This window comes from Eucalyptus grandis, chromosome 11 (genome assembly GCF_016545825.1).
Source record: "Eucalyptus grandis isolate ANBG69807.140 chromosome 11, ASM1654582v1, whole genome shotgun sequence".
NCBI lineage: Eukaryota > Viridiplantae > Streptophyta > Magnoliopsida > Myrtales > Myrtaceae > Eucalyptus > Eucalyptus grandis.
In genome coordinates, this window is record NC_052622.1 from 15,713,529 (window position 1) to 15,740,147 (window position 26,619).

At 41.0% G+C, this 26,619-nt stretch overlaps 5 protein-coding genes across 6 annotated transcripts; all 5 read right to left on the minus strand.

Annotated features, from left to right (window-relative positions):
* Positions 1-377: 377 nt before the first annotated feature.
* On the minus strand, positions 378-3,259 carry LOC120289780 (protodermal factor 1-like). The gene is made up of 4 exons (XM_039305131.1): positions 2,922-3,259; positions 2,111-2,575; positions 1,621-1,806; positions 378-577 (listed from the first exon to the last, which is right to left on the minus strand). The coding sequence occupies exons 1-4, from the start codon at positions 3,076-3,078 to the stop codon at positions 378-380; spliced, it is 1,008 nt and encodes a 335-aa protein (XP_039161065.1). The 5' UTR covers positions 3,079-3,259.
* A 7,000-nt stretch (positions 3,260-10,259) lies between these two features.
* LOC104425040 (phosphatidylglycerophosphate phosphatase 1, chloroplastic) lies at positions 10,260-14,387 on the minus strand. The gene is made up of 5 exons (XM_010037609.3): positions 13,546-14,387; positions 13,361-13,438; positions 12,280-12,353; positions 12,093-12,200; positions 10,260-10,614 (listed from the first exon to the last, which is right to left on the minus strand). Exons 1-5 carry the CDS (start codon positions 14,225-14,227, stop codon positions 10,498-10,500), a joined length of 1,059 nt encoding a protein of 352 aa, XP_010035911.2. The 5' UTR covers positions 14,228-14,387; the 3' UTR covers positions 10,260-10,497.
* An 820-nt stretch (positions 14,388-15,207) lies between these two features.
* On the minus strand, positions 15,208-18,187 carry LOC104425039 (protein NEN2). Its single transcript, XM_010037608.3, has 6 exons — positions 17,829-18,187; positions 17,593-17,747; positions 17,013-17,059; positions 16,460-16,523; positions 15,936-16,300; positions 15,208-15,503 (listed from the first exon to the last, which is right to left on the minus strand). The coding sequence occupies exons 1-6, from the start codon at positions 18,100-18,102 to the stop codon at positions 15,263-15,265; spliced, it is 1,146 nt and encodes a 381-aa protein (XP_010035910.2). The 5' UTR covers positions 18,103-18,187; the 3' UTR covers positions 15,208-15,262.
* A 152-nt stretch (positions 18,188-18,339) lies between these two features.
* LOC104430341 (protein NEN1) lies at positions 18,340-21,723 on the minus strand. Of its 2 annotated transcripts, XM_010043083.3 has the most exons (6): positions 21,385-21,723; positions 21,149-21,302; positions 19,816-19,862; positions 19,534-19,597; positions 18,953-19,323; positions 18,340-18,798 (listed from the first exon to the last, which is right to left on the minus strand). In XM_010043083.3, exons 3-6 carry the CDS (start codon positions 19,860-19,862, stop codon positions 18,591-18,593), a joined length of 690 nt encoding a protein of 229 aa, XP_010041385.2. In that variant the 5' UTR covers positions 21,149-21,302; positions 21,385-21,723; the 3' UTR covers positions 18,340-18,590. The 2 variants fall into 2 exon arrangements, with proteins under 2 accessions (XP_010041385.2, XP_039160158.1); XM_039304224.1 differs by lacking the exons at positions 21,149-21,302; positions 21,385-21,723 and having other exon boundaries at positions 19,816-19,868.
* Positions 21,724-23,564: 1,841 nt separating this feature from the next.
* On the minus strand, positions 23,565-26,512 carry LOC104425035 (AT-hook motif nuclear-localized protein 16). Its single transcript, XM_010037599.3, has one exon. It carries the CDS (start codon positions 24,464-24,466, stop codon positions 23,717-23,719), a length of 750 nt encoding a protein of 249 aa, XP_010035901.1. The 5' UTR covers positions 24,467-26,512; the 3' UTR covers positions 23,565-23,716.
* Positions 26,513-26,619: the final 107 nt, after the last annotated feature.

The following is a 26,619-nucleotide window of genomic DNA, read 5'->3' on the forward strand; positions in this document are numbered from 1 at the left end:
CGTCCGTACGGACCATGCACACCCCTAATTTCACTTGGAATCTCTTACATGAGATTAACTAATTACTCTGTTCATTTGACATCGCCAAGAATAAAAGTATAGTTAGTACGTGGCGAGAAAGGGAAAAAAGGCCAGACGCAAAAGAAGAAACCGCCATTGGAGCACAACACAAGTTAGAGCTTTTCGATTCCCCATTATCAAACACAACCATCTAATAAAATCTTCCCTAGAAGCTTACATAGAAACATGCGCTAACAAGAATGGAGTTAGCACAATTTAAAAACCAAGAGAAAAAGAAAAAAAAATAAAAGGGCTATGTCAAATGTTGCCAAACCATTTTCTATACACAACCAAATCATCGTCTAAAATCCCGTCCTCTACACAACACCGACCCCCTTCTTGGCCTTCTTCACCAGCAGCTTCACGCTTTTCGGCTTCTTCACCGGTTTCTTCTTCACCTTCGCGGCGGCAACCTTCTCGACAGCTTTCTTCCCGGGCATCGCCTTTGCAGAAGTCTTCACTGCTTTTGCTGCGGGCTTCAACTTCAGCTTCTCGGCTTCACACCCGTCGCAGCTTTCTGCTTCATAGTTGCTTTAGGCTTGGCGGCAGCAACAGCGCTCGCCTTGGGTGCCGCCGCCTTCGTTATAGTGGATTTCAAAATTTGGCCCTTAACTATCACCATACGTAAATGTCAGCTAACCGTTCTTGAGTAGTAAAATTGCACGAGAACTAGCGGTGGCAATCAGCCATGGACAGCGACGTGAGATAGAAGCCAAACGAGTTGCCTTGCCAATACTCCAAACTTTCTCTTTTCTAAAAGAAATGCCTCTTCTTCAATGCCCTTTCCCAAGCTCGTCCCCAAGTACTTGCTCTTGAAGAACTTCGAGAGCCCTTGTCGAGGGGGGTCACCAGCCCCTCGACCTCTGCTTTACTCCTTTTCGGGAGTGTGATAATGTTCTTCGTCGGCTAGGGCGGGGGAATGGCCGCTTGACGAACGTCGGAGAAGCAACGAAGGAAAGAGAATATGACTGAAATAATTGTGTGCGGAGCACGAGAGAGTGTAGGGGCTAGGGTGTGCAGGCTAACGAGAGAGAAATGAAATTATTTTTGTGCATAAATTCGTTTGATTGCGAGCCGGCCCCACGCCTCCACGTGTCGCTTCCTGAGTGATCGGAGACCACGCTAACTTGGCGGGGACCAGCCAATATTTTCTCTAGGTGGAGCAGTTCTAGTTGTAGTGTATCAAGCTCCTACTGAAGATTTGAGAGAGAGTGAGAGAGAGAGAGGGAGAGAACATATTTGATATCTGCAATCCTCGAACTGGTAGAGAAAACATTCAATAAGCATTAAGAATGTCCACAAACCATTCATCTCAGGGCTCTATATCACCCGAAATAAAGCTAAAAACACCAACAAACCCATAAAAAAAAAACCACAAATCGACGCACAAACTGCTGAGATAACAATCCTACAAAGAAACATCAAAGAAAGGTCTTTCCACAGCTATGGTTCAATTCAATCCCTGGGCTTCATATGCCCTTCATTGGCGAGCCGGAAGAGGCGGGCCTGAGCTGCCGCAGCCGAGTTCGAGCCGAGCGCCGCGGTGAAGCGCTCTTTGACCTGCTGGGTGGTGTAAAGGGAACCGGGCGTTGACCATGGAGTTGAGGAGCGAAGCTGTTCCTTCTCTGTAGAGCTGGCCCAGGCCGTCCGTGCGGGTGTTGGAGAGTGCTTGCATCAAGTTGAGGTTCGACGGGAAACCGGGCATGCTGGTGGCACCGAACGTGCCGCCCACGGTGCCCCACCACCCTAGCAGGCCCCAGATCACGCCTGGATGGGTCCTCCAGAAGCTGCAGTTTCGTAAATACCATGAAATTGTACGCAATTTAGGTGTCGTGTTCAGAGACAGTAAATTTCATATCAAATCCTTGACGTTTGGTTACTATCCAATCTAGGTAATTTGACAAATCCAACTAAAAGACGCTTCCAAATTTCACTTGGTTAACTCAATTTTTCTGGTGATGTTTGATTCGACATGACAAAATCAAGTCTTCATGTGAACAACACACCATGCATGCATTTAACAAACATCTTCCCGAGGTTGCAAACTTACTTGCATGTCCCAGTGAAGGGATTTGAGTTCGGATCGAATGGAGGCGTAGGAATGGTGGGAGCGCTGGGGTGCCCGGAATAATAATGGGGGTGGTTGGTGGGGAGACAATCACCGGAGTCGGTGGAGTGCCACCTGAAGCCGGTGGATTAGAGTAAGATCCACCACCGCCACCACTAGGAGTTGATGGGGGCGGGTTATAGTAAGATCGGCCGCCGCCACTAGGAGTTGATGGGGGCGGGTTATAGTAAGATCCGCCTCCACTGCCGCCACTAGGAGTTGATGGGGGCGGGTTATAGTAAGATCTACTGCCACCGCCGCCGCCACCACGACGAGGAGTTGATGGGGTCGGGACATGCGGCGGGTTTCCGCAGTTTTGGGTCGGCGGTGTGGGGGTCAGATGGTAGGGCGGCGTGCTTCCTTGCCCGTGCGGCGGTGAAGTCCTGTGTGGTGGACTGACGCGTGGAACTGCAGTCACCATAAATCAAAAGTTAGGATTCTAACTTACGTGTGAGGAACTAAGAACTCACGCATTCTAACTCGTCTACGTCATAATGAGAGGTGACGAATAGTTGAAATAGAAGAAACGAACTGCATGGGGGGTGAAGAGCGTCTTCTTAATGACAAGAACCGTCTTATATCGTTCTTAACAAGCAAGTCACACAAGGAAAGCTCCATGCAACAGGATAGTTCCAAGAAGGAAGAAAAAAATGGTTGCGTCGTCGAGATGAAGATCGAAAATATGTTCATCAGTAGCATGTGAAGCCTCGTCTATGCATGTGTATTGATGAGAGGGAGAGAGAGATAGAGAGACCTGCAGGAGGAGTGCCGATATTAGGGTCAGGAGTGTAGTAGTTCTTATTTTCCTCAAAGCTGGCCTCACTAGCCACAGGAACGACCAAGTTCTGAGCTGCCACCATAGCGCAAAAGCACATAAAGAGACCGACGCTCCGGCCTTGCTGTTTCGCCATCTTCTTTTCTTTGGTTTCTCTCTCTCTCTCTCTCTCTCTCTGACAGCACACAAAGAGATCAACAAGAAACAGAGAGAGCTCGGAAAGAAGAGAAACCGCGCGCTTGGGACTGATGCGAGAGGCTTGTGATGAAGCGGGTAAATATAAAAGTCGAGACCAGACACAGAGAGAGAGAGAGAGAGAGAGAGAGATCAAGTCTCAGTAAATAGAAGCAGGTCGGACGATGAGGTTAGTTGATGTGCTGCAGAGCGCATTTATAAGTGACATTAATGTTCATTACGCTCTCTTCACGATCGAGTGTGCGTCTCTGTGCGTGTCTCTGTGCGTTCAGAAGCGTTCTTGGCGTGAGACACAGCATGCAAAGTACGGTATGGAATGCAACAGCTATCGCTGTTATCTTCGCTCCATTCAATTCCCTCGGCGTGTCCCATGTTTGAAGTTCTATCCTTTTACTTCGACCGATATTCGTTGGATAATTCAGTTTTAGCAATTCAGGCTCGAACATTCATTGTAACATGCTATTTTACAAGCATCTACTCTACTCGTTGGGAGGAGTTACTTTGTGAATCTTCGAGCTTGTTTTTCAGTTCACGTTTGCATAAAGAAGAAAAATGCAGATATATTGACAACTTCACTTTCTTGCCATAACCTAACACTGCTCTTGTTTTCAGCAAGACGGTTCACCGCAATATTGTTTTCATGAAATAGTCTTTGATCCTTTGATGGGGTTGAAATATCTTCAACAAGGTCGAATTAGTTGTGGTAATGATGATCGAACTTCATGGATGCGATTGCTGATTTCACCGACCAACGACATTAACTTAGTGGCATCAACATTTACTAAATCCAACTTTCATAATGAACTATTAATAGAAAAGCCCACCATATATTTTATGCAGATACGTATAAACTATGACAGATCCAAGTATCTCCTCCATGCTAGAAGTAGCTGCAGTAAATGGTACAAACATTCTTATGGAGACTTAGGTCAAATATCATTCGAAGCTATGGCCTAGACATGGAACAAGGACTTGGGTCCTTCTCAAACTTCCTGTAACAGAGCCAAATTCAGGCGATTCGCAATCTTGAATGTGCTTAATTACATGATGGATACCGCGTGGGGTGTGTTGGTAGGAGCACACAAGCCTCGGGATAACCTAAGTTATCACTTGACTAGTGTTCAAGTTCGCGAAGATAAAAAAGCAGGCGAAGATGCGGCCATTGTTCTCAACCCCCCCGCCCCCAACAACCAACACCTCGTACGGCACATTAAGACGATCTCCTAGGTGGTCCTAAGCCATCACCTTCATGGCTAATCTGGAAGATTTTGTGTTGACCACCCGGTCATATCAACCACGGAATATGTGGCTTCACTTGCTTTAGAGGAGTATTTCGCTAACTTTCTGTTTATTCGGAGCACTCTCAAAGTGAAGAACATGTGATGAGGATTATCATCAGCACGCGACAACTGAACTGGCATGGTTGTGGCATAAAATACTTTCTCCGCTCGTTACATACGACTGAAACTTCATCTGTCACCTTGAAGCGAGGTCACGGGAATTAAGGATGCAAACATCTTCAGACTCGATCTGCTCGAATGACAGGCGGGAATCTTTCGGAGTTTCCTCACTACATCTGCTCTGGATCTTCTGGACATTCCATTCTGTCAATTTTATTTTCACCTCCTTCTCTTATAAAAATGAGAATGATAGAGCTAAATAATACTGTAAGCTCTTCTTAAGGGGCTTCGAACCCAAGAGCATCATCACTCATCCAAAGGTGGTGGTTGAAGAGTCCTTTCAAGACCCCTTCCGAGGTACTTGGCAAGTCCTAGTGAACTGTAGTGCAATAATAAATTCCACTCAAACAACAGTTAAAAAAAGTTGACTGAATCTCTGAGAAAAAAGCATGGGGGATCTTCTGGTTCTTGGCATGGAAGGTCATGTGGGAGCTGTTGAGACTTAATGGCAGTGACAGAGGAGTTGGTGAAGCTCGTAAAGAACAGGAGTTAATAAGAGAGTAATGAGTTGGAGGACTTTTGCAAACTTTTTCTTTCTAAAGAGGAGAAAAATTGAATTTATGTGAAGGGTCTCGGATCAGTTGCCATAAAAACAAATTTTTTTTTTTTTTTGTGTTCTTTTGCAAACTTTTTTTGTGTTCTTTCTAAACAATTTATGTCCATTTATGTGCTATTTGGTAATGCTCCGAGGAATAATTGTTTGTGTTCTTTTGTTTTCTGGAATACAAATAGAATAGAAACGCGTTAGGTTATTATTTTATTCCCGAGAATAGATTTGAAACAAAAATAATAAATAAAAATAAAAATATTTCTTGTCTATAGAAATAACTCAAGAAATAAAAACAAGGTTTTTTTTTTTCTTTCTCTCTCCTCTCTCGGCCAAACGAGGCCTGGCAACCTCGCTAGAGCCTCGCCCGCCCCCCAGCAAGGTTGCCTCAGCTCGGAAGCCACTAGTGAGCCCCCCCCCAAGCCTCACCATGGTTAGGCTAGGGCGAGGCTCGGCCTTACCTCAACTAGGCGAGGTTCGACTTTGCCATAGGTCGGCAAGCCTCGGGGGGACATCACCGGTGACTGATGAGGCTCCCTTGAGGTCGGTGAGGTCTAGTTGATCGTCGGCCTACCATGGCCGAGGTTGGCAACCGGCTAGAGGAAGGAGAAGAAAAAGAAAAAGAAAAATATAACAAAATTATTAATAAATTAAAAGAAATTATGAGTCATAAAAATATTTGAAATCGTATCAAATGTATTTTTAATCTAGGAACAAAAATTTTGTATAATTACCAAATGTCTTAAAATGCTCAAAAATTGTTTCCGGGAAATTTTTTTACCAAATGTGCCCTTATAGGCTAATCCCAATTCAATTCAATGGGTGACTTTGTGAAGAAAAGCGTTGCCTCTTTCATGACACAACACACATCTTTCTATGTCTAGGTGAACATGGTTTCACAGTAGAATAAGAAATTAGAGAACTGGATCGGTGGAAACCTATCCAATTCTAAGTTATAGAGTATGTTGGATAAGTTTTAGGTTCAAAAAAATTGAGGAACTTGTTTTGATAAGTAGGTTCTAGGTAGATGAAACTTGGAATTTAAAACAAGTTTTTATATTTTTATTGATTTATGTTTTCGTGTAATCCTACGATATTTTCGTACAATCATGCAGTATTCCATGGTGTCTGATGATAAATGTTTAATCTGGATCCACTGGTTTGAGTTCCTATTTTATGGCTGAAATTTTTACTTTATTGATATTCCATTTTCATTATGTATCTTAATTAAGTTGTGATGATTATTAAAAGTAATGATTCATTGCAATTATTTAATTAATGATACAAGTGAAATCTAGATAGAATTTAGAATTGGCCCTAGAAATTCCGACTCAAGAATTCTCGGGTTATAGGATTCGACAATTGAGAAACTCGTTCTGACGGGAAGATTCTAGATGAACTTGTATGAAATCTGAAACCATTCGTCCCTATTTAAGAGGCCCCTAATTTTGAATCATTGTTTTGGAAACCTTCTCAAAATGCATGGAATCGAATCGCATTTTGGAGCAAGAGCCGATGGCAAAATCCTCGTTCGGTCGCTCTCACCGGAACAGGGGCTGTTTGGCCCCGCCACTTTGTGGCGTGACATTTCACTCTCTAATCGAATTTATTTCGTTAGCCACTTGCTAAGGTACGGCTTTTCTTTCTTTCATTTTACAAATAAAATGAAAATAAAGAAGGCAGTGATCTAAAATTCTTTCGACCAGAATAAAAGAGTTGAAGGTACGTTTTGCATTGCCAGCGATGGAAGGGAAAAAAAAAAAAAAAGCGTGGGTTCCACAAATTTATATGCCCCGTCATTCACGCGATCGCCGGATTGTACTTGCAGGGCATGTGGAGGGTCGCCCCAAAGGGATGAGGAAAAGAAAATCTCATCGCGTCGTGCATGCACGACGATGTTCAGTTGTACGAGTGGGATGCAATTCGATTCATCTCGATCATCGAAGGACACGCGTCTCGTGTCGTCTGTGGAATTTAGGAGGGCGACATGCGCTCGCGTACGATTTTAACACTTTAATTTATCCAAAGTTAAGCATATGATATCAATTCGTGTTAAACCTTTTAATCTTTTGTATTTGTATCAATGAAGTCTATCCGATCAATTTTGACGTGAAATTATCGTCATAATCGATATTAATCTAAACAAATTTAATATTTTTTCATCTTTTTTTTTTCTTCAATATGATCGGCGAGAGCCTACAAGCTATCGCCTAGGCTATCATTAACCGTGGGCTCACCAAGCCCTCGCCAGATTTGGCAAGGGCTTGGTGGCCCTCATCCTTAGTAGACAATGGCCCCATAGCCCTCATAAGGCACAATGAAAAACAAGAAAATAAAAATAAAATTGTAAAATTTATCAACATCGTCACTTAATAACGATTTCCAACTAAAATTGATTAAATTAGCTCAATTGATATAAATATAAAATATTTAAAATCAAATTAATTAGGTTGAAGGATTTATCATTGAATGGGTCTCAATTTAATAAATCTAGAATTTCTTTTATATATATATTTTTTCCATTGAAATGACTAATGACTAAGCATAGGATGAATCCAAGGAATCAGAAAAGAGTATTGACCAGTAAAGCTGCAATGACTGTACCAAATGGTTAGGTGACCGACGGCTAAGGGACCAATTGGCATTTGGATGTTCCCATTTGATCAAATCAACGAAGCAACGATGCTTATCCTTGTATTTACCGTGTCCGGCACCCCTAAAAGAGAATGATAGGATAAGCTACCGACTTTTTTTTTTTTTTTTTGGAGAAAAAGCTAATGACAAGGTTAATCTGATTTTTTTTTCAAATGACACATTATCTTAACGGTTTTTTTTTTTTTATGATATAAAAAACTTCAAACTTATATTTATATGACACACTTATCCAGATTTCATTAGATAATCTTTTAGTGAAAACAATGTTGTTTATGTTTTACTTAAGCCACATGGATGTCATATCAATGCCGTTTTGCCTTCCAACATTCATGTGGGTAGATTTTTAATATTGATAGAAGGTAAATATATCATGTAAATCAAAGTCTGCGATTTTCTTGTGTTAGAGAAAAAGGTACATGGTAAATATGTCACAATTGATATAGTTTGAAATTTTTGTGACTTTTCCCCCTTTTTTTTTGGTATAATGCAACTCGGGGTGCATTTGGTTCGGTTTTTGAAAAAAGTCTTTGGGAAAATGTGAAAGACCTTAGGTTAAAGGTGTCTTTCATAATGTAAATAGTGTTCGTAAATTGTAATTTAAAAATGTATTGGGAAAATATTTATTTAAATGGTATTTGGAAAAATCACACCTTGTTAAAGAACTTTTGGAAATTCTTTTATTAAAAATATTAAAAGAAAAACTGGCAAAGGGCGGTTGATCACATCAGTGACGTTGCACAAGGAAAGGACATTTTCAAAACTATGAAAGTTTAGCAATAACAAAGTTGGAAGAAAAAAATATATTAGCATTTCGAAATGCTTAAAGCCCAAATACATTCAGACCTGTCTTGGCTTAAAGGCCTGTAGAGGCATTTGGAAATGCAACCCGAACCCCTCCAAAAATTTTGCTAAACAGCCATTTGCCTCAGGCCTATGAACTCTGTCTTTCAAGAGTGTTAAAACCAATCTGAGCCGGAGACGAGGAGAGGTATAAATGTGTGATTGGGTAATTCATTATGACTGACATATTTAGGTGCAAGAAGCAAGCTTAAAAGATGATCGATGATGATGATAATTGCTAAGCGCCAAGTTTTACGTTTGAGAAATATGTATCAACATTTGGAAGTGGAGTTTTAAACTTGAGGTTGCAATCTGGATGAAGAGCCAAAACCAACGTGACATCAGTCTAAACGAATGCAGTTCCCTCTCTTTCGTAAATGAGACCAGATTTATCACTTCGTATCGATGACTCGACTTTAGTATCTTCTTTTCTTTCATCTCTTTCTAATAGTCAAATCATGATTATTCATGAGTTCAATACCCGAGATATATATAATTGAGTATATCAATATCAAAGGTTAACATGTAACATGTGATCATATTAAAACATATAGTATTTATTGCATAGCTGTAGTATGATTGAAATAATAATGACATAATATTTGAGGATTGATTAATATAATTAGCAATATAAAGATAATATCATACCATGACGGTGAAAATCTACATTCATACAATGTGTGATTATATTAAAATAAAAAATAATAGTCACTATTGGTGTTATTATTATACGAATGATAAAAAAAAATTACAATAAATAATCTAACATTGGTAAAGTAAACGGGAGAATGGAGGTTGGGGCATCTTGGAAATAACTATTACAACCACGAAGTGATAATGCACTGGTTATTACAATCTTGGTTATAACAGAGATTATGCTAATAGTTGTTACTGCAAGCAAACGCTATAACAGACAATCAATTTGTGATGGAAAATTTTCTAGGAACCTGATGCCAAGCCGATTAGCAAGGGAACATGCCTAGGACCGAATCCATCGATCTTGTTCCAGCCAACACCTAGGTTGAATTGACGCAGTTGCACACACCCTTGGAAAACTAGAATCGCCCTTTGATGAAAGTAGGTTGCAATACTGACGACACCAAGTATTTAGATGGAACAGGAGTTACAGAAGAAAAACTTCTCGATTTTGGATGAAATATGGAATGCCTATAGCTTACTTTGTGATAAACGTGGGAGCTAATGCGGAATCCGCACCGTGTGTGCCAATTCTCATTGAATATCAAAGAACGCACCTCGTTTTGCAATCCAGGGAAAGCACTAGACCTGAAGGCAGACAAATCATGTGACACGACAGAGACGCATGCCTCGGCAATCTTTTCATACATGCATGCAACAGTGGGACTACCCAAACTTGGAGAAAGCAAATCAAGGTTCCGAGGATCTTAAGGACCATGCCTATGGTAAAAAATGTATAGGCCTTCTAATGGTCGGAATGAATTATCTAGACTGATTTCAAGCAAAGAATGCTTCAGTCCCGGCATGATCGTCAACTAAACAGTTGAAATTCATTGGAAAGTAACCAACATTCCCTACAAATCCAGGCATTTTATGACAGGGTTCTCTAACTATGCACGTTCTGTTCAATAAGTACCAAGAAAGTGTCAGACACAGATTTTGCACATTTATTTCAGCGAACAAGGAATTGAGAAGCACAAGAGTTTTCATCTACACTACCTCTTTCTGGCACTAATTCTTTGGATTTCAGATTCTGGACAACCTTACAAAATTTAGCTACTAGGAAAAAAATGCATTTCCATGCAGCAATCATGTCGAATAACTACAGGAACCTTGAAATTTAGCATCGAAACAAAGGATTTCCTGTATTTACAAAAGATTCTTACAAGGATGTAGGTTCTTTCACACAATGAGAGCCATCTGGAAGCAGTCTGTGACTTGTCGGCTTCAATCCTCCACTGCGCCAACGGTTGACAAGGGCATTCTCCAATTTCCTTACCTGCAAATTTGTTTATGCAAAAACAAAGGAGCAGCAAATATCTATTATATGCTCTGCATTCGAGAGAGAATCATTTCCATGAAAAAATCAAGAGAGCACAGTAAAAACCTAATCTTTTTTGTCTTTCACAGAACAATCTTATTAGCCTCCCACAGGGTGGGCACCCAAATCTGGCTAAACAGATTCAGATTATACTCTTTATAAACTGCATCGTTTGTGTGACAGACCCAATGTTTCTTGCCCTTCACATGCCAAAGCCATGCAATGGCGCACAAGGAAAGCATGTTATCTTGGCCTACATTAGTTTTATCTCAACTTTTGGGTCAAAAGCTATTTTTGTCACTTGTATGCTTGCAATCTCCTAAAGTTCAATCTTTAGACTTAAGTTCAAGCTTATCACCAGACTCTAAAAATATTTCTCCCATATCATTCATCAGCAATTGCAAGCAAGAAAATATTTTCAAAATTCAGTTTTTCAAAATTCAGTTTAGTCTGTTCAATAAGGGTTAGTGTTGATTGTAAGTTTAACAAAAGAAAATATTCAAATGAAGCAGTAGAGAGAAATGGGGACTTCAAAATACCCAAGAACAAATAATCCCACTTTATCGGATCCATTTGCAAGGGAATGAAAACTTCATTGAAATGTCATCCACGTGATAAAGCAAGATGGATGAAAAGTATAAGCACATCCACTTAAGCTAAAGGGTGAAATTTATGATACAACAGTGAATGCTTTATTGCACAAAATGGATGGTGGCACCAACATGTTGAAAAAATGAGTGTTGCATGATGAGACTGCTTCAGCAAATTGATTCAAACTCAAATATAAAGAAGATTACAATGACTGCATTCCAGTAGTGTTGGTCCGGTAGCATTAAGGATGAGATGAGAAACATTTCTTAGTGTACTGGATATCTCAAAAACTTGCTCCAAAATGCAACTATACGATGGGAAAGGAAAGTCAAGAGATATAAAAGGACTTAAGGAACATAAGGAATGAATTTGAGTGGAGAAAACCTTAGTGATTCTTTCATTTATTCTTTTCAACAGAGATGCAAAAACTAGGTCTAGATGAAGATAAAGTCTCTCCTGCAATTAGAACCTGCTTGAATGACAATCATCTTTGCAAAAATCATTCCACATTTTGATTTCACATTCACCACTACTCTCACATGCATAATAAGCTACAAGGTTTATATCAACATTATAAAGAGAATACCAGCATATGGCAATCTCGTAACTTTCTGTAAACCATCAATTGTGCAGCAAAAGAACCCATGGGCAGTTGTATTCTAGACAAGGGGAAATGAAAAAGGGCAAGCATTTAGAGTTTTAGATGAAACCCAAACTAATTTATTTGGTACTTCACATCCAATCTTTCAGTTTCTCTAGGTGGCTTGGCTGGAAATGGTTATAATTTCTAGCAAGCACCAATAGTGCATCAATAAAAAAATTGTACAAACTACAAACTAACTGACCTGTCTCACAATATATGGCTCTTCAGCAAGACTAAGGGGCTGGGTTAATATAGTAAGAAATCCATTTCGATTTCCATAGACAATATCTGTGAAGGGACGATCTCCCACCTAAAAAACAGAATGACAAGTTAGGAACATTCACAGGGAAGAAACTAGAGCAACATCCAGAGCAATTCAAGTGTACTACCATTATAAGGCGTGAGGAATCACAGCCAAAGTGGTTTTCAATTTCTTCAGCTGTTCCAGCTGGTTTCTTCACTCCTAATAATTACACAAAATACATAAATCAGGACATCAAAGCAAACACTCTTCATAAGAAAACAGAGAGTCTACATTCGTTGCCTCCCATATTCAACCAAAAAAGAAAAATAGAATAGCTAAGATTAACTTAAAGAGCTGAAATATAAGAAGTGTAAATTCCGATAAATGAAATATGTTAAACAAAGAATAATTCCTAAACGGCCAGCACCAAGGACATAGACATACTATAGCTCTAGTACCGTGTTGTTTATAATTATTTTAACTGCCAAGATTGATCACACATGAAATCTGTACAATTGAGAAACAACATGAATGCTAGAGCCAAGTAAACTCACTGTATTGCTAAAACGTATTAAAATAACATTATAAGGTTTCTCCAAAATGTTAAGATTATATTATTAGGTTCACCCCTAGAATTTGCCTATCCTTCTCTTGGAAAAAGGATAGTACTCCCACCATTTAGTAAACTTCAATATCTTGGGAAGAGAAAAATGTATACCATGAATTAGTAGTTAGCTTTCCCATGCTGCATCCCCTCAACTACATCAGTTTCTCACGTGTGAGAGAGCTTTAAGTTCGGATCCCTTGCAAGACTTTTAGATCATGAATTCATATGTTTTCTTTTCTGCTTGTACCAACACTCATGTAATCCTCTGGCAATCTAGGAACCGTTTACTCCTGTTCTACGACTAACAACCATGTGGGGTTACATTTGGTGCTTAGGGTAAAATGACCAGTTAGGTGTCCTCTGCAGCTTTAGGCATGTTGAGAGCTAAATAATAACCTACGATAGGTTTTCATCCCCAATTGACTCAGATGAGATGGCAGTCATGAGCTTGCAAGAGTTTCCTTTCCATCTTAATTGAGCATGACGACCAGTGCTCTATAAGCAAAACCCAAAGTTCTCCATAGAGTTACATAACCTATCGATATTATTGGCAAAGACATTTAGCATGGATACTAGAAACCCGATCGCAAAAGTTCTCTTGAAATACTATATAACTTACTATGCCTTATAACTTTTATCCCGATTGCCCACTCGAGTGCTTTCGCTTTCGAACCATTATGGTCATATTCCAGTAACCCTGTATCACCAATTCAACAAAGACATAGACAATGCCGAACGCATTACATTCTCAAGCAATAAACAGCACAATGGCTTTCAAATTCAAAAGCTTCAACCTATACTTACCAGCAGAATTGCTAAAAACGGCGATATTGTGACCGAAGACGGATTTGCATTGCTCTATCGAAGAAGCATTAGGGCCCCAGAGCTTCAACGAATAAGGCGCAGTGAGGGTATTGTCCTTGTCAAACACAACGCCCTTGAAACCCCTCCTTTGCAGCTCCGCCCAATCAATGTAGCGTATATCAGGGACAAGGACGTGCGGCAGCAACAGATGGCGGTCCCTCGCGATCACGGAAGCCGAGCAGACGATCGCCTCCAAGTTAATCCTCTGCCCGATCGCGGCCTTCACGTCCGCCCACCACATGCTCGTGAAAATTCCCCTGCGCCGTTTCTTGGCCCTTCTGTCGTCCGACCCTCGTCCCAAGGGCGGATCTTGCTCCCGTTCCCGATCCTGGGTCTCCGGCCCTTCGCCGCGCGGCTCGTCCCTCTCGGCGGAGGAGTAGGGATTCTGCAGAAAGGTGTGGTTTTGGCCCTTACCCAGATGCTGCTCCCGCTCCTCGCTGCGGCTGCTCGTGGTGGCGAGGAGGAGGAAGCACGTCTCGACGAAGCCCGTCCGCGCCTTGGCGGCGACGGCGAGGCTACCGGGTCGCCTCCGCCCGGGGCGAGGATGGAAGGGCGAGCGCTTGGGGAGGGAGGGGGAGTAGCAACTCGAGGAGAAGGCGACACTGAAGGAGGGCGTTGGCATCTTGATGAAATTTATCGTCTTTTTTAACCCCTCTTTTGGGGCTACAAGTTATATCCTTTTTAGACCATCATTGCTTGCGGGAGCTTGGAGAGAAGGAATCTCTTTTGCCCAAATTTTCTTGGGGGCCGGTCGATTAACACGATGGCGCATGGGATTTAGTGGCGGATTCGCAGTGCGGCGATTCCACTTGGATTTTCAGGCCGTCGTTTCCTTTCGATTTTTGCACGAGGATATCATGCGATCTGTTAGTGTCCACTGGGGCAATCGGGAGAGGAGGGATCGTGTTAATCGCTGGGCGAGAGAAACGGACGAATAAATCTACGCACTACATTCCATGGAAAGCCGTCGAAAGGAGACGGAACGCTGATCCCTTTTCGTGTTTCGAATGGGTTCAAAAAAGTTCACGGGCTTTGGAAGTACGAGGGGATGTAGAGATGGGATCGAAAAAGCGGCTCGATGAGAGCCCGGAATAACCAAGATTCGATGGAGAAGGGAATGTCATTCTTCGGTCGTAACCAAACCCTAAGATGGACAATGCGAGTGAACCATCCCTCGACCCACTTTATTTCACTGTTGTCTTCTGTCGTAGGAAGTATTTCCATGAAATTATAACCAAAGTCAAGTGACAGAAAATGTCTCAAAAGGTGAATAATTTGCAGAGTCTTGAGCCCAATAACCACGATTCTATAGAGAAGGAATCATCTTTCTCCATTGTAAACCTAAGGTGGAAAATGCGAGAAAACCATTTCATTTCACTCTCGCCTTTTTGTCATTATAAGTATTTCCATGAAATTATGACTAAAGGCCAGTGATAGAAAGGAAATATCTCAAAAGGTTAGTAATTCGCAGAGTTTTGAAATATTATCGAGTAGCTTTACGTGCATGAATACAAGAATAGTCTCCCATACACACTTTGCACACTAATACTTTTCAATATCTCTACATAGATAAAACATATATCATATCATCTGCATATCATCTCAATCTTTCTCCACGCATGCAACAAGATAAGCAATGTAGATTTAGCTTCCGAAACTAGGAATGAATGATCAACTTATGAGCCACCAATCTAATGCCTGCGGATCCCTTTTCTTGGGTTGGATCTGCAGATCGTGGATAGTGGTAGGTTTCCACAAACAGGTAGGCATCCAACCTGGTGCCTTTTGTGAGGAGTGTCTGGAGCTCCCCCTCATAGTCTTTGAAGACAAGCCTCCTTGTCTTCCCTGAATCCTCCCTCTTGCATACTATCGTCTGTTCGTCTGCCGTATTTGTGATGCTACTCAATAATCACAAGAGAGAAAAATGAAACACATGGTGTTAGTTATAATTCATCGCCCCCGAAACTATTTTTTTTTGGTGATTTAAACTTTTGAACGACACTTTTTTCAGGCAACACCAAAATTGTGTTGATTTTTAAAGCCGAACCTAACGTAAGTACCAATCTTCTTTTCTTCTTTTGCTGCTATAGACAAAGCACAAATGTAATGCAATGTATTGAACACTTTTGGAATGTCTTGGTCCGAACTATGCTTGGAGCGTACTTGATTCTTACAACCTTATCGAAAGTTGGAGCACTACACCAGTTGTCCAGATTTAGTTGGAAAAGGAAGATACCAATCTAACGAAAACTAAGCCAGTACAACTCATTAAATAATCTAAGCAATCGTGTCTGTGATCTAGTAATGAAGAGTCTAGTTTGAATACTTACCGCAACCTTACAGCGGGGGACTTCCATTTCCTATCCACGACTTTTCTCCACCCGGAGTCGATCCTGAAAGTGGAAAACAACCCTTGCAACATCCAGTCGAATTCATCTAGCTTCGTGCTCAGGTTGTCCGGCGAGTCGACCATGAAGATCAGCTTCGGGCTGCGGTCTTCACGCCAGAACTTTATGTCAATCCCGAACCTCACGTTCAGAGAAGCACAAAAGATCGGCTCTCGTACTTTAATGAAGGAATCATAAGATTCATCTCTGAGAGTAGGAATTGAAAATTCCATAGGGTCTGGAAACCTTGGAAAGCTGTTGTTGTTGTTCGTGTTGTCATGTGCCCCCAGTAGGCTTGAGGACTCTGTCTGTATGTAACCCAAAAGGAGTGAACAAAAAATTAGGTTCGGCGAGTCCGCGCGTCACGGGAAAACACATGATCCGTACTCAAGTGAACTGAAAAATGTAAAATCACGTCTTCGATTAAACATTGAGAAAAAGTTTAAACAGTTGCAAATCGTGATTACCAACGAGAAAACTGCGGCACAGTGCACGAACAGCCGGAGATTCAACCGGACATCATCTAAGGCCCTGGCAATCAATAGACAAAGTTAACCTCAGGAGGGAATTGCTCTTTCGTGTTCTGAATCACAAGGTAAATCTCTTTCTTCTCAGCTCAAAATGCATGCAACTCGTGATCATGTAAAACCGCGATTCCCAAGTGCAAAAACTGCTTCGCTAATCATCGAAATTCATTCTTTACTTTGATGCCTATTCATCACCTTCTTTAATTCAATGCATACTTTGATTCCGCTTTCGTCTATACCCAAATGAAAATTGATGTTTACACGAAGCTAGCCTTTGCTCCAATAACTTTCTTGATATAATCTACGGGAAATTCCTTGCATGGTTACTGAACCTTGATATGATTATAGCTGAGATCACTTTAAACTTCTAGTAAACTCATAAAAAAAGAAGAAGAAGATATTTCAAGTAAGAAGGTACATAAATTAAAGTAAAAGCAAATTATTGGATGGACTATTGATGTAAACTGGAGATCCCCAAAACAAAGGAAACTACCTATGTGTTTGCTCCCCGAGATCAAAGTACTCTGCAACCGTTTCCATCTGCATAAAGGAAAAAAAGACCAATACATGATTCCGATTGTTAATTAATTAAGAATAGAGTTCCCAAAACATTTTGGTCAAAGTGTATATGGAGGTTTAAGGACATGCAAGGGCTTGATAAATTTGCATTTAACATCGTAAAGCTACCATAAACTCATGGTCCCCGAAAAAACCCTACCACAATCAAATTTTGATGGTATGTATTTCATCAAGTAAAATGTGCATGTCTATTAAAGTGTAACGAAAGAAATCACATGGAAAAGAGTTCATTTCTATGAGCATTAAGGACCTAGATATTGCTCAATGAGAGGCTTGGCTTTTTGTTCAAACTAAGCTCAACACACATGGTGATCAAATGTAGAAGTGGTGGATACTTGCGTTACATAACAAATAAGATCCACCCTTCATCAAATTAGCCCAAAATCTCGCCATAGACATGCTCATGAAAAGGGCGGTCCATTTGATGACTTTCACTCTTCGCATATTTCATCACCTAGATTGAACGGCAAAATTCAGGAGAATTTTTCATATACCTTCCGGTTGACAGGTCCCCATATAAACCCCTGGCACAAATCCAATGTGTCAATTACGCGCAAGGGTTTCGGTGGCAACTGCCCGATTTTGTGAAACGCCTGCTCAACTAGTACACGATCATGCTCTATGATGTTGTGGCCTACCCAAATCCTTCCTACAAAGGAGGATTAAGGGGATCAAGGTGAAACTTAATGTTGTCTAAAACCATGTTGTAGTAGACTGTGAGTATATGTACCGTTAAGAAAGTCGTAGACCGTGCGAGCGATGTCTGAGAAGGTGATGTTGGCGAGAATAATATCTTCTCTGGTGAGTCCATTCTTTCTTTTGTGGAATCCCCCAAACTCCCAGTCGTGTTGGGGACGAACCAGAGAAGAGAAGTACTCTTTCTCGACCAGCATTTGCGGGCATACGATGATGGCCCCAAATTCTAGGATGGCCTTCGTTCCTCCGATTGTTTCTCTGACCGCCTCTACGTCGAAGATCACGATTTCTGGCTGAGAAGAATCCATAGTTGTTTCCAACAGAGAGAAAGCTTGCTCCTACGCAGAGAGAGAGAGAGAGAGAGAGAGAGAGAGAGAGAGAGTATCTGATTGGGGATGGAGTGTGGGATTATATGGCGCCATTACTTAAGCATTTCAAATGTAGGATAAGCGTCGTGTGGACCCTTCACTTTAAAAAAGCAGCGGCCCCAAAAGGAAAAGAGGAGGGCGTAATCCCACTTTGGTCACTGTTTCAAAAGTCGAGTCTTAGCGAGGAAGACAGTGACAGTGCATTGAAGAATACTTAAGCAGAAAGAAATTTCAAGCAAGTACATTGTAAACAAGGAGTCGTGCTGGCATCACAGAGCATTGGATTTCTTTTATCACACTTTACTATACAAGAAGTCGGGTAATAGAGGGTTAACATCTCCACAAGCAAATCTGTAGAGCTGCAACAGTATATGCCTACGGTTCTTCTTTCCTGTTGTCGTTGGGGATGTCCAACTGTCGGTCGGAAACTAGGGATGAACGATCAGTTTATGAGCCACTAATCTAATGCCGGCCGATCCTCGATAGTCATAGGTTTCCAAGAAGAATTCAGCATCCAGCCTGGTGCTTGGAGTGAGCAACGTCCCAAGCTCGCTCTCGTCGAAGACGAGCCTTTTAATCTTTCCGGAATCCCTCCTCTTGCATACTATCGTTTGCTTGTCTGCTGTATCTGCGATGCTACTCGATGACAAGAGAGAAGAAGGATTTTAAGGAAAAACTATACTTGTAGTTAGGTCTGTCAGTCATCTGTCTCTATCGTTATAATGAATCCTCACGCTGTAAAAATCTACTAACTTATCTGTAGAAACTCAAATTTAGTTTCGAAACTTACCGCAGCCTTAGAGCTGGGGAGTTCCTCGTTCTGTCCACGACATTCCTCCACTCGGAGTTGATCCCGAATCTCCGGAACAGCCTCCACAGCATCCGGTCACATTCGTCCAGCATCAGGGTCAGGTTGCCCGGCGCGTCGACCACGAAGCTCAGCTTCGGGCGGCCGTTGTCGTCCCAGAACCTTATTGGCAAGATCCCCCACCTTACGTTCAGAGAAGTGCAAGAAATCGGCAAGTACACATCTCGTGCTTGATCCAAGGAATCGCAGGAGTCGTAATGAGCTCTTAGCGTAGGGATTGAATACTCCTCAGGGCCTAAATACCTCGGAACGCCGGCGTTACTCGCAGCCCTCAAAAGGCTCGAGAACTCTGTCTATATACAACCCATAGAGAGTGACAGAAAATTAGGTTTGGAGAGAGACAGATTCTGAAAGTCTTAGCCATGCACTTAGCCGAACCGAAAGTAAAAATCATGTCTTCGATTGAACATTGAGTAAAAGTCCAGGATTGAACATCGAGTAAAAGTTGACATTGGTGAAAGGCGGTTTCCCGTAAAACGTATACACAAACTTAGGATAATTACCAGGTAGAAAAGCTCGACACAGCGTCGGAATAGGCGGAGATTCAAGCGGACATCAGCTAAGCTCCTGGCAAACGATGTATACAATTAAAGCAATTCAGTAGTTAAAATCTAGTCTTTCCTTGCCTGGTGACTAAACCTTACGTTAATTATAGCCGAGGGCACTTAAAACTTCTAGTAAACTAAAAAAGTTCGAGTTGAAAAAAAGTACATAAATTTAACTAAAGCAAATTATAGGATGGACCGTTGATGTACAATTTAAATCCCAAAAACAAAGAAAAATACCTGTGTATTTGTTCTCCGAGACCAAGGTATTCAGCAAGTGTTGCCATCTGCATAAGCAAAATAAGCATAATACATCTAAATAATGAGGCCCAAACTCCGATTATTAATTAATCAAGGATAAATTCTCCTGAACATTTTGGTCAAGCATGTACAGAGTTTTAAGGACATGCAACAACATTGGGGAAAATTAGCAAAAAAATCATAATCCTATTAGAATTGTGTCAATTCAGTCCTAAATATTTTGTATTTATACTAATTTAGTCAATTCAGCCAATTTTGATTGGAAATCGTTGATGTTAATATCAATCATCCTGCGTGGCACCATTGGAATTGGCATGAATAATTTTTAATAATAATTTTTAATTTTTAAATTATTTATTTATTTTCTTTCTCTTTCTTTTTTTCTCTTTCCTTCCTTCTTGTTCTAGCATGTTGTTGGACCTCAAGCCCTCGCCAAGGGGCGTGAGGCTCACTCGAGGTTGGTGAGGTCGATCTCATCGACCCTTGCCTTTGGCTAGTTGCTCAAAGAAGGTAGAGAAAGAAAAGAAAAAAAGAAAGAGAAAAAAAAAAAAAAAAAGGGGAAAATATAAGTAATTAAAAAAATATTAAAATATTATTTAAAACTTTCTACATCAATAATTGTGCATCACGTTGGACAACCAATATCCGTGTCAGCGGTTTTTGCCCAAGATTGATTGGATGGACTAAATTGACACAAATGTAAAAAGTTAAGAATTTATTTGTAAAAAAAAGGTTTAGGATTGAATTAGATTTAGGACTTTTTAGTAATTTTCCCAATGACATTGTAGAGCTCCATAAACTGCATATTTTTTTCCCTAGAAAACCACTATGTCATTGAATGCATGCTAAATACTAGACTCGAACCTTTCCATTCCTTGACTACGTGAGAGTTCAAAATCAAAGTTTGATGGCATGTCTTTTCATCAGGTAAAATGTGTTGGTATTTAAGTATCAGGATTATGATATAAATGATCTTTGAACTTTGACCAAATATATAATATGGTACTTGAACTTTTAATTTATTTTATGTGGTCTCTAAACTTTTGGTATATATTCAATGCAGTCCATGAGTTATATGAAAATGTTCAATATAATCTAAGGACAAAATTGAATATTTTCATATAGTCTAATGACTACTTTGACATGTACCAAATTATATTAAATAAATTAAAAATTCAGAAACTATATTGTAGGATCACATTAAATAAATTAAAAAATTAGGATCACATTGCATATTGAATAAAAATTTATACACCATGAATGTCTAACAAATGAAATTCCATGGAAAAGATTATAAACGCCAATTATATACCTCTAGATTGTCAACTTCCCCCTAAACATCTCACACAGCTCCCAGGTGTCGATCACGTCCAAGGGTTCCGGCGGCGGCTGCCCGATTTCGTGAAATGCGTCCTCGACAATTCTGCAATCGAAGTTTTTGATGTAGTGGCCAACCCAAATTCTTCCTACAAAGAAGGATTAAGGGAAGGGAATCAAAGATGAAACTCAATGCTGTATGGAAGCATGTTGCAGACTGTGAGTATATACCGTCGAGCATGTCGTAGACGGTGTGAGCAATGTCCGAGAAGTAGATGTTGGAGGAAACGATTTCATCTATGTTGAGCCCGTTGCTCCGTTCCTCGAATTCTCCAAACTCCTCGTCGTGTCGGGGCCGGACCAGAGAAGAGAAGTACTCTTTCTCGACCAGCGTTTGCGGGCACACGATGATGGCCCCGAATTCTATGATGGCTTCCGTTTCTATGATCGTCTCTAAGTCGAAGATCACGACTTCTGGCGGAGAAGAATCCATTCTTGTTTCCAAGAGAAAGCTTGCGCGCAGAGAGAGAGAGAGAGAGAGAGAGAGAGAGAGAGAGAGAGAGAGAGAGTACTTGAGTAATTAGGGCTAGAGGAGTGCGGACTTTGTAGCGTGAACTGTACTGGGATCCCCCTGTAGTCCTTTTCCCTTTAGTAAAAGCATGGTCTGCAGAAGAAAAAGAAGGGCCTAGTCCACTTTGGTCATCTGTTCATTATAGGTCTTAGCGAGGAAGCCTTCCTCAGGAAGGTTGTGAGGGAGCATTGGAGTATTGCCACTCTTTTCTTTTCATGTGATAGTGATAGCATGGGAAAAGTTTCCATTTCTCTTCGTCCTTAAGCAGAAATTTACAAAAACGAAAGTGCTGGACCTGCAGCAGAGAACTCGATATTATTGCCTTAGAGATTATCAACAAAATATAATTTTGAGCTCTATGGATTGAAGTAGCATTGATATCGACATATAACATGCGAAGACAACACAACATGGCACGTCGATACGTTGTTTAGTAAAAAATAAAGAATTTCAATGCATTAGGACACAATATATATTTTTGTATATACATAATAAATTATCATTTTTATAATTATATCAATTAAATTAATCTGCTTCCAATTCACAAATAAATAAATAATAATAAAAGAGATTAGAATGAATTAATCCACCGTTTGTTAATAGCATTGATTGTTTCAATTTTACAAATTCAAGTCTACTCCAATAATCTATTAAATTTGAAAGGAAAAAAAAAAGCAATCCACGTTATGGACTCACGAAGAGAAAAGAAGAAAAAAAAAAGAATTAGAGGTGAATTGTGTAACGGGAAGTGAGTCATTTTTCTTTTTCTTTTTTTTTCCATTTATTATTATTATTATTATTATTATTATTATTATTATTATTATTATTATTATTATTATTATTATTATTGTTATATTTTTATATATTTACATTTTGACCTCTCATTTATTGAAATTTTTTAAAATTGACCACGGATCGAAATCACATGCTGGAATTCCAAACTCGTGTGTTGGAATTCCCGACACGAGTTGGGAATTCCCGACTCAAGTGTCGGAAAAGTTGATCAGGTATCGAATTTTCCAACATATGTTGACCGAATGTCGGAGAGCGTCAGACACGTGTTAGAGTGTCTAACACGATACGAAAGTTCTTGGAGAGTATCGATATTTTCTAGTTATGGACCCACATTTACTAAAAATTTAAGTTAATGAATTATGGGCCGACTATAATTTTATCAACTCCATATTGCATCACATTCTGAATATACACCGGATTTAATCAGCCTTAAGAGAAAGAGACGTTCCAAATATGATCAAACATAGATGAGCCTGGACTTAGGAGGAAATGCGCTCGGACCTACCCATTTGCGCTACGAGTTTGGTGGGTTTGGGTGGGATAAGCATCTTCTGCTTTTTCGCCTTTCTTCCCATAAACGATCGTCTTGCTTTTCTTGCGTGGCCGCCTCACCACAGGAACGATTTCTGCAGTTTCGAGCGTTGCATTCTTTTCGGCCTGCGGAGATTGTGTTTTTACCTGATTCAGATGGACATGGACGTACTTCTGTCTTTACCATAGTCATGAATTTGATAGCGTTTCCGATGGTAGCCTTCCATTTTCCTTATCATGTGTCAGTTCATCAGTTAATGTTGCTGATATTCCGACTACAAGAAACCAAGCTCATGCTTTCCTTAGAGCTTGATACACGTCGAGATGCTTCTGGTCATGGTGTATTAGTGGCAGAACAGTGCAAAATGCTAAGTTCGTCGAAATCGAAACTTCTTCGAGAAGTGCGATCAAATTGGTTTTTCTTTCTTTGTTCTTTTTTGCGAAAAAACAATAATTTGAGGACAGTGAAGGAAGGACTGCGCTTGTGCTTCATGCTCTCATTGTGGAATGGAACTGTGATACCAATTGAGTATTTCCGTATTTGATCAGTAACCAAAGCTACAATGCTTATGCTGCTTCAGCAAAAGCCAAACTAACAAGGCCCTTTATAGTAACTTCTCTTTCTGTATTGGGGGATCGTTTTTCTTTAGTTTCTCCTGAGTAAGCTCAGGTCTTCGGCACGGCCCGTGCGCTCCCCCAGGCATACATTTCTGTATGGAGACTCCCAGCATTGTTGAGCAGGTTCTGTGGCATTCCATATAAATCAGATATGTCCGCGTGCTGGTGCCGACCGTTCTGGTAGTGCTGATTCTGAATTGCCACAGACACTTCATCGTCGTCCAGCGGCAGTCGGTCGAACGTCACATTCATGAATGATGCGGCCATGATCATGACTGGGCCTGAGGCAATCAGCCCGCCGACCACGCCCCCTCCAACCACCTGCCCCTGGGCCCCAGCGAGGTATATTGTCAGGCCCATTATCCCAGGCGGGGCCGGTGGGGGCAGGATCGAGCCAAGCAGCGAGAGGATCTCAAACCGGCCGTGGAGGGTCACAATAGCCCCAGAGGACGCCGACTGCCGGATCGTCACATTGGTCACGCAGCCTGTGCCACTGAGGATGCAGAGCCCCCGCTGCTTCCTGCGGGCAAAGCTCGTCAGGCTCTCAGTCACATCGCAGCCTGAGCTCACCTCCATGGCGTGAGCTCGAAGGGCATTGGCACTGTCTCTTGTCACAATGATGGGTGGCTTGGGCTTGTTCTTGGAGCCAGCCGGCCTTCCCCGAGGCCGCCGAATTGTCGCTCCCTCTGCTGCAGAAGAAACCAGGTTCTTATGGTGGTTCTTGCTGGGTTCTTGGCTTCTGTCAACAACAGCCTTGTTGCATAGAGGAAGGACAGCTAAATCTGCACCGCCTGCCATTTGCACACAAAACCGCCTATCCCACTCGGATTTGGTGATTATGAATTTGTGGAATTCACTTAACACTGTAGGAAGGCACAGAGCAGTATATGTAGACAGCTTTTGGGCAATAATTTAACACCAACAACAGGAAGGAATGATTGATGATTAGGACATGGTTAAGTAATACCAAACTCCGTAGAAAAGGGAATTTTAAAACTACTCTGTTCACTTCTACTCTCAACTGACTTTAAATTCATGTGAATTGCCTTGTGGACAGAATTCACTATCTTATGCAGCATTTTCGATTGACAAGCACACTCTAGGAAAGCTATTAAATAAAGCTTTCCCTTAGGGTAGCTCGTTCAAAACTTTTCTAAGTTCATATAATGCAGACTAGGGTGCATGAACTTGCTCAGGTATTACAGCCTTGCCTTCAGATAATTATTTCTGGGTATCCTCTGGGGCGCTTACCTGTGCAATCTCCTTCCTAAATGTGTGGGAGTTTTTTTTTTTTGGCAGATGACTAGAGATAAACGTCGAGTTGTTTCTGTATGGGTCATCTTCCGAGTTCTTTTGGTGGGCAGTGCAGATTGAGGTTGCGGACAATCTGTCGTCCGTTTTTTCATTGCTGTTGTGACAAAGTAAGAGAGCACAGATCTGCACCTTATCACTGGTGCATGCTCTCCTTCGTATATCTCTTGCTTCGAATGCATAAGTCAATCAAACAATGCTGTTTAGAAAATGAAAGCTTCAATTTGGTTAATTCACACGCCAAATGACAAGTATTAACTTGCAAATGCATTTTACATTTAACACCTAACCTGATCCTTTCCTTTATAGGAAATATACGCAGTGCCTTCAGCAAGTTTTTCTTTCTACAGAAATGCTTTCAAAAAGTTTCCAGAATGATGAGGAGAGCTGAGGTCACGGACTTGGGTAAACCTTCCGGTGTACCTGTGCATGTCTATATATCTTGGGTTCATCGGCTTTCAGGTGAAAATGTATCCCCATCTTCATCAGGGTATTGTTATGGTGCTTGATTTTGTTGTTTAGATTAGAATGAAGTTCGTTGAAAATGAGAGTTTAATGAGACAGCAAAAAAAAAAAAAAATGGGCCTCCATCTGCTTTCTGTTAAGAAGAAGGATAGCTGCTAGGTTCTGTACCCAGGTAAAACCTTCCACAGTTGTAGAAATTCTGACAACAAGGTACGCTTATTCCAGACACCTCCTAATCAGACAATTAGTTGACAGCATGTATTATGTATCGTGGAATTATCAATATGCGTCACACATACTATCATCTTGCATCAAGTGGGTCTCACCTCATCCAATGGCACACGTGAGTTGGGGTCATATGCACTGGGCGAGGCAGGCTAAGATCTTTTCCGGTGAATAACGACCGATAGAGAGCCTTCTGTTTAGTTGCGCCACAGTACAGAAAAGAGTAGTAATATTTGCTGCCATCTATCATTCTACATTCTGTGACTTAAGGCATTTTCGGGTTCTATTCTGCTACCTGGGCTGACTGTTCGAGTCTAACCCCCGTTTTAACTTCATATGCGTAGCTTGAAAGAATGCAGGATTTGCGATGACATCTTATCATGGTATCTGAGATGCTTGCACATCAAAGTGCACGTTAGAAGTAAAGCCCGCGAGACCAGAAAACTGGACATGCATCCTTTTTTTTCTTTTTTCTTTTTTTCATTTCAATTTCTAAGGTAAGAATCCGCATCTATCATCTCATAGGACAATCCCGCTCCTATAATTTGGTCAATGCGAGTCTCTCAGGCAAGTAGGGACAGATCAAAGACGTCGACTTTGCTATAGATCTCGCTAATGTGCCTTACATGATGATCATGTTGACACCTGGCAAATAGGAACATGGCCATCCTGTTTAAGGGTTCCTCCCACTATCCGCGAGTTGGGTGTTTAAGGACACAAAGTCCATGTGATCCAAAATCTCAAAGGGACTACCACATGTCGCTATTCAAATTTATATTAGAGGCGACGCAAACTATGTGTAGAGTTGAGAAGGCACAAGTCAGCAGTCCTAGAACACCACATGAATATGGGGTACTTTTTGGGCAAGCGACTCTCCTACTTGCTTCAACAGGGAAAGACACTTATCCGGGTGAATCCAGCCTGACCCTAAGTTCTCTACCTCTTTAGTT

What these genes read in the sequence shown, in the direction of transcription:
- LOC104425035 (XM_010037599.3), bottom strand. Translation starts at nt 24,466, where the DNA reads ATGGCAGGCGGTGCAGATTTAGCTGTCCTTCCTCTATGCAACAAGGCT.
- LOC104430341 (XM_039304224.1), bottom strand. Translation starts at nt 19,868, where the DNA reads ATGCAGATGGCAACACTTGCTGAATACCTTGGTCTCGGAGAACAAATA. An exon ending in CTCGGAGAACAAATACACAG is followed by an intron (nt 19,598 to 19,815) that starts GTATTTTTCTTT and finishes ATCGTTTGCCAG; the next exon opens with GAGCTTAGCTGATGTCCGCT. An exon ending in TCCCCAGCTCTAAGGCTGCG is followed by an intron (nt 18,799 to 18,952) that starts GTAAGTTTCGAA and finishes GTCATCGAGTAG; the next exon opens with CATCGCAGATACAGCAGACA.
- LOC120289780 (XM_039305131.1), bottom strand. Translation starts at nt 3,078, where the DNA reads ATGGCGAAACAGCAAGGCCGGAGCGTCGGTCTCTTTATGTGCTTTTGC. An exon ending in TATCGGCACTCCTCCTGCAG is followed by an intron (nt 2,576 to 2,921) that starts GTCTCTCTATCT and finishes TGGTGACTGCAG; the next exon opens with TTCCACGCGTCAGTCCACCA. An exon ending in CCCTTCACTGGGACATGCAA is followed by an intron (nt 1,807 to 2,110) that starts GTAAGTTTGCAA and finishes GGGGCCTGCTAG; the next exon opens with GGTGGTGGGGCACCGTGGGC.
- LOC104425040 (XM_010037609.3), bottom strand. Translation starts at nt 14,227, where the DNA reads ATGCCAACGCCCTCCTTCAGTGTCGCCTTCTCCTCGAGTTGCTACTCC. An exon ending in CGTTTTTAGCAATTCTGCTG is followed by an intron (nt 13,439 to 13,545) that starts GTAAGTATAGGT and finishes TTGGTGATACAG; the next exon opens with GGTTACTGGAATATGACCAT. An exon ending in GATAAAAGTTATAAGGCATA is followed by an intron (nt 12,354 to 13,360) that starts GTAAGTTATATA and finishes TGTAATTATTAG; the next exon opens with GAGTGAAGAAACCAGCTGGA.
- LOC104425039 (XM_010037608.3), bottom strand. Translation starts at nt 18,102, where the DNA reads ATGGATTCTTCTCAGCCAGAAATCGTGATCTTCGACGTAGAGGCGGTC. An exon ending in CTCGGGGAGCAAACACATAG is followed by an intron (nt 16,524 to 17,012) that starts GTAGTTTCCTTT and finishes ATTGATTGCCAG; the next exon opens with GGCCTTAGATGATGTCCGGT. An exon ending in GTGCCGCAGTTTTCTCGTTG is followed by an intron (nt 16,301 to 16,459) that starts GTAATCACGATT and finishes GGTTACATACAG; the next exon opens with ACAGAGTCCTCAAGCCTACT.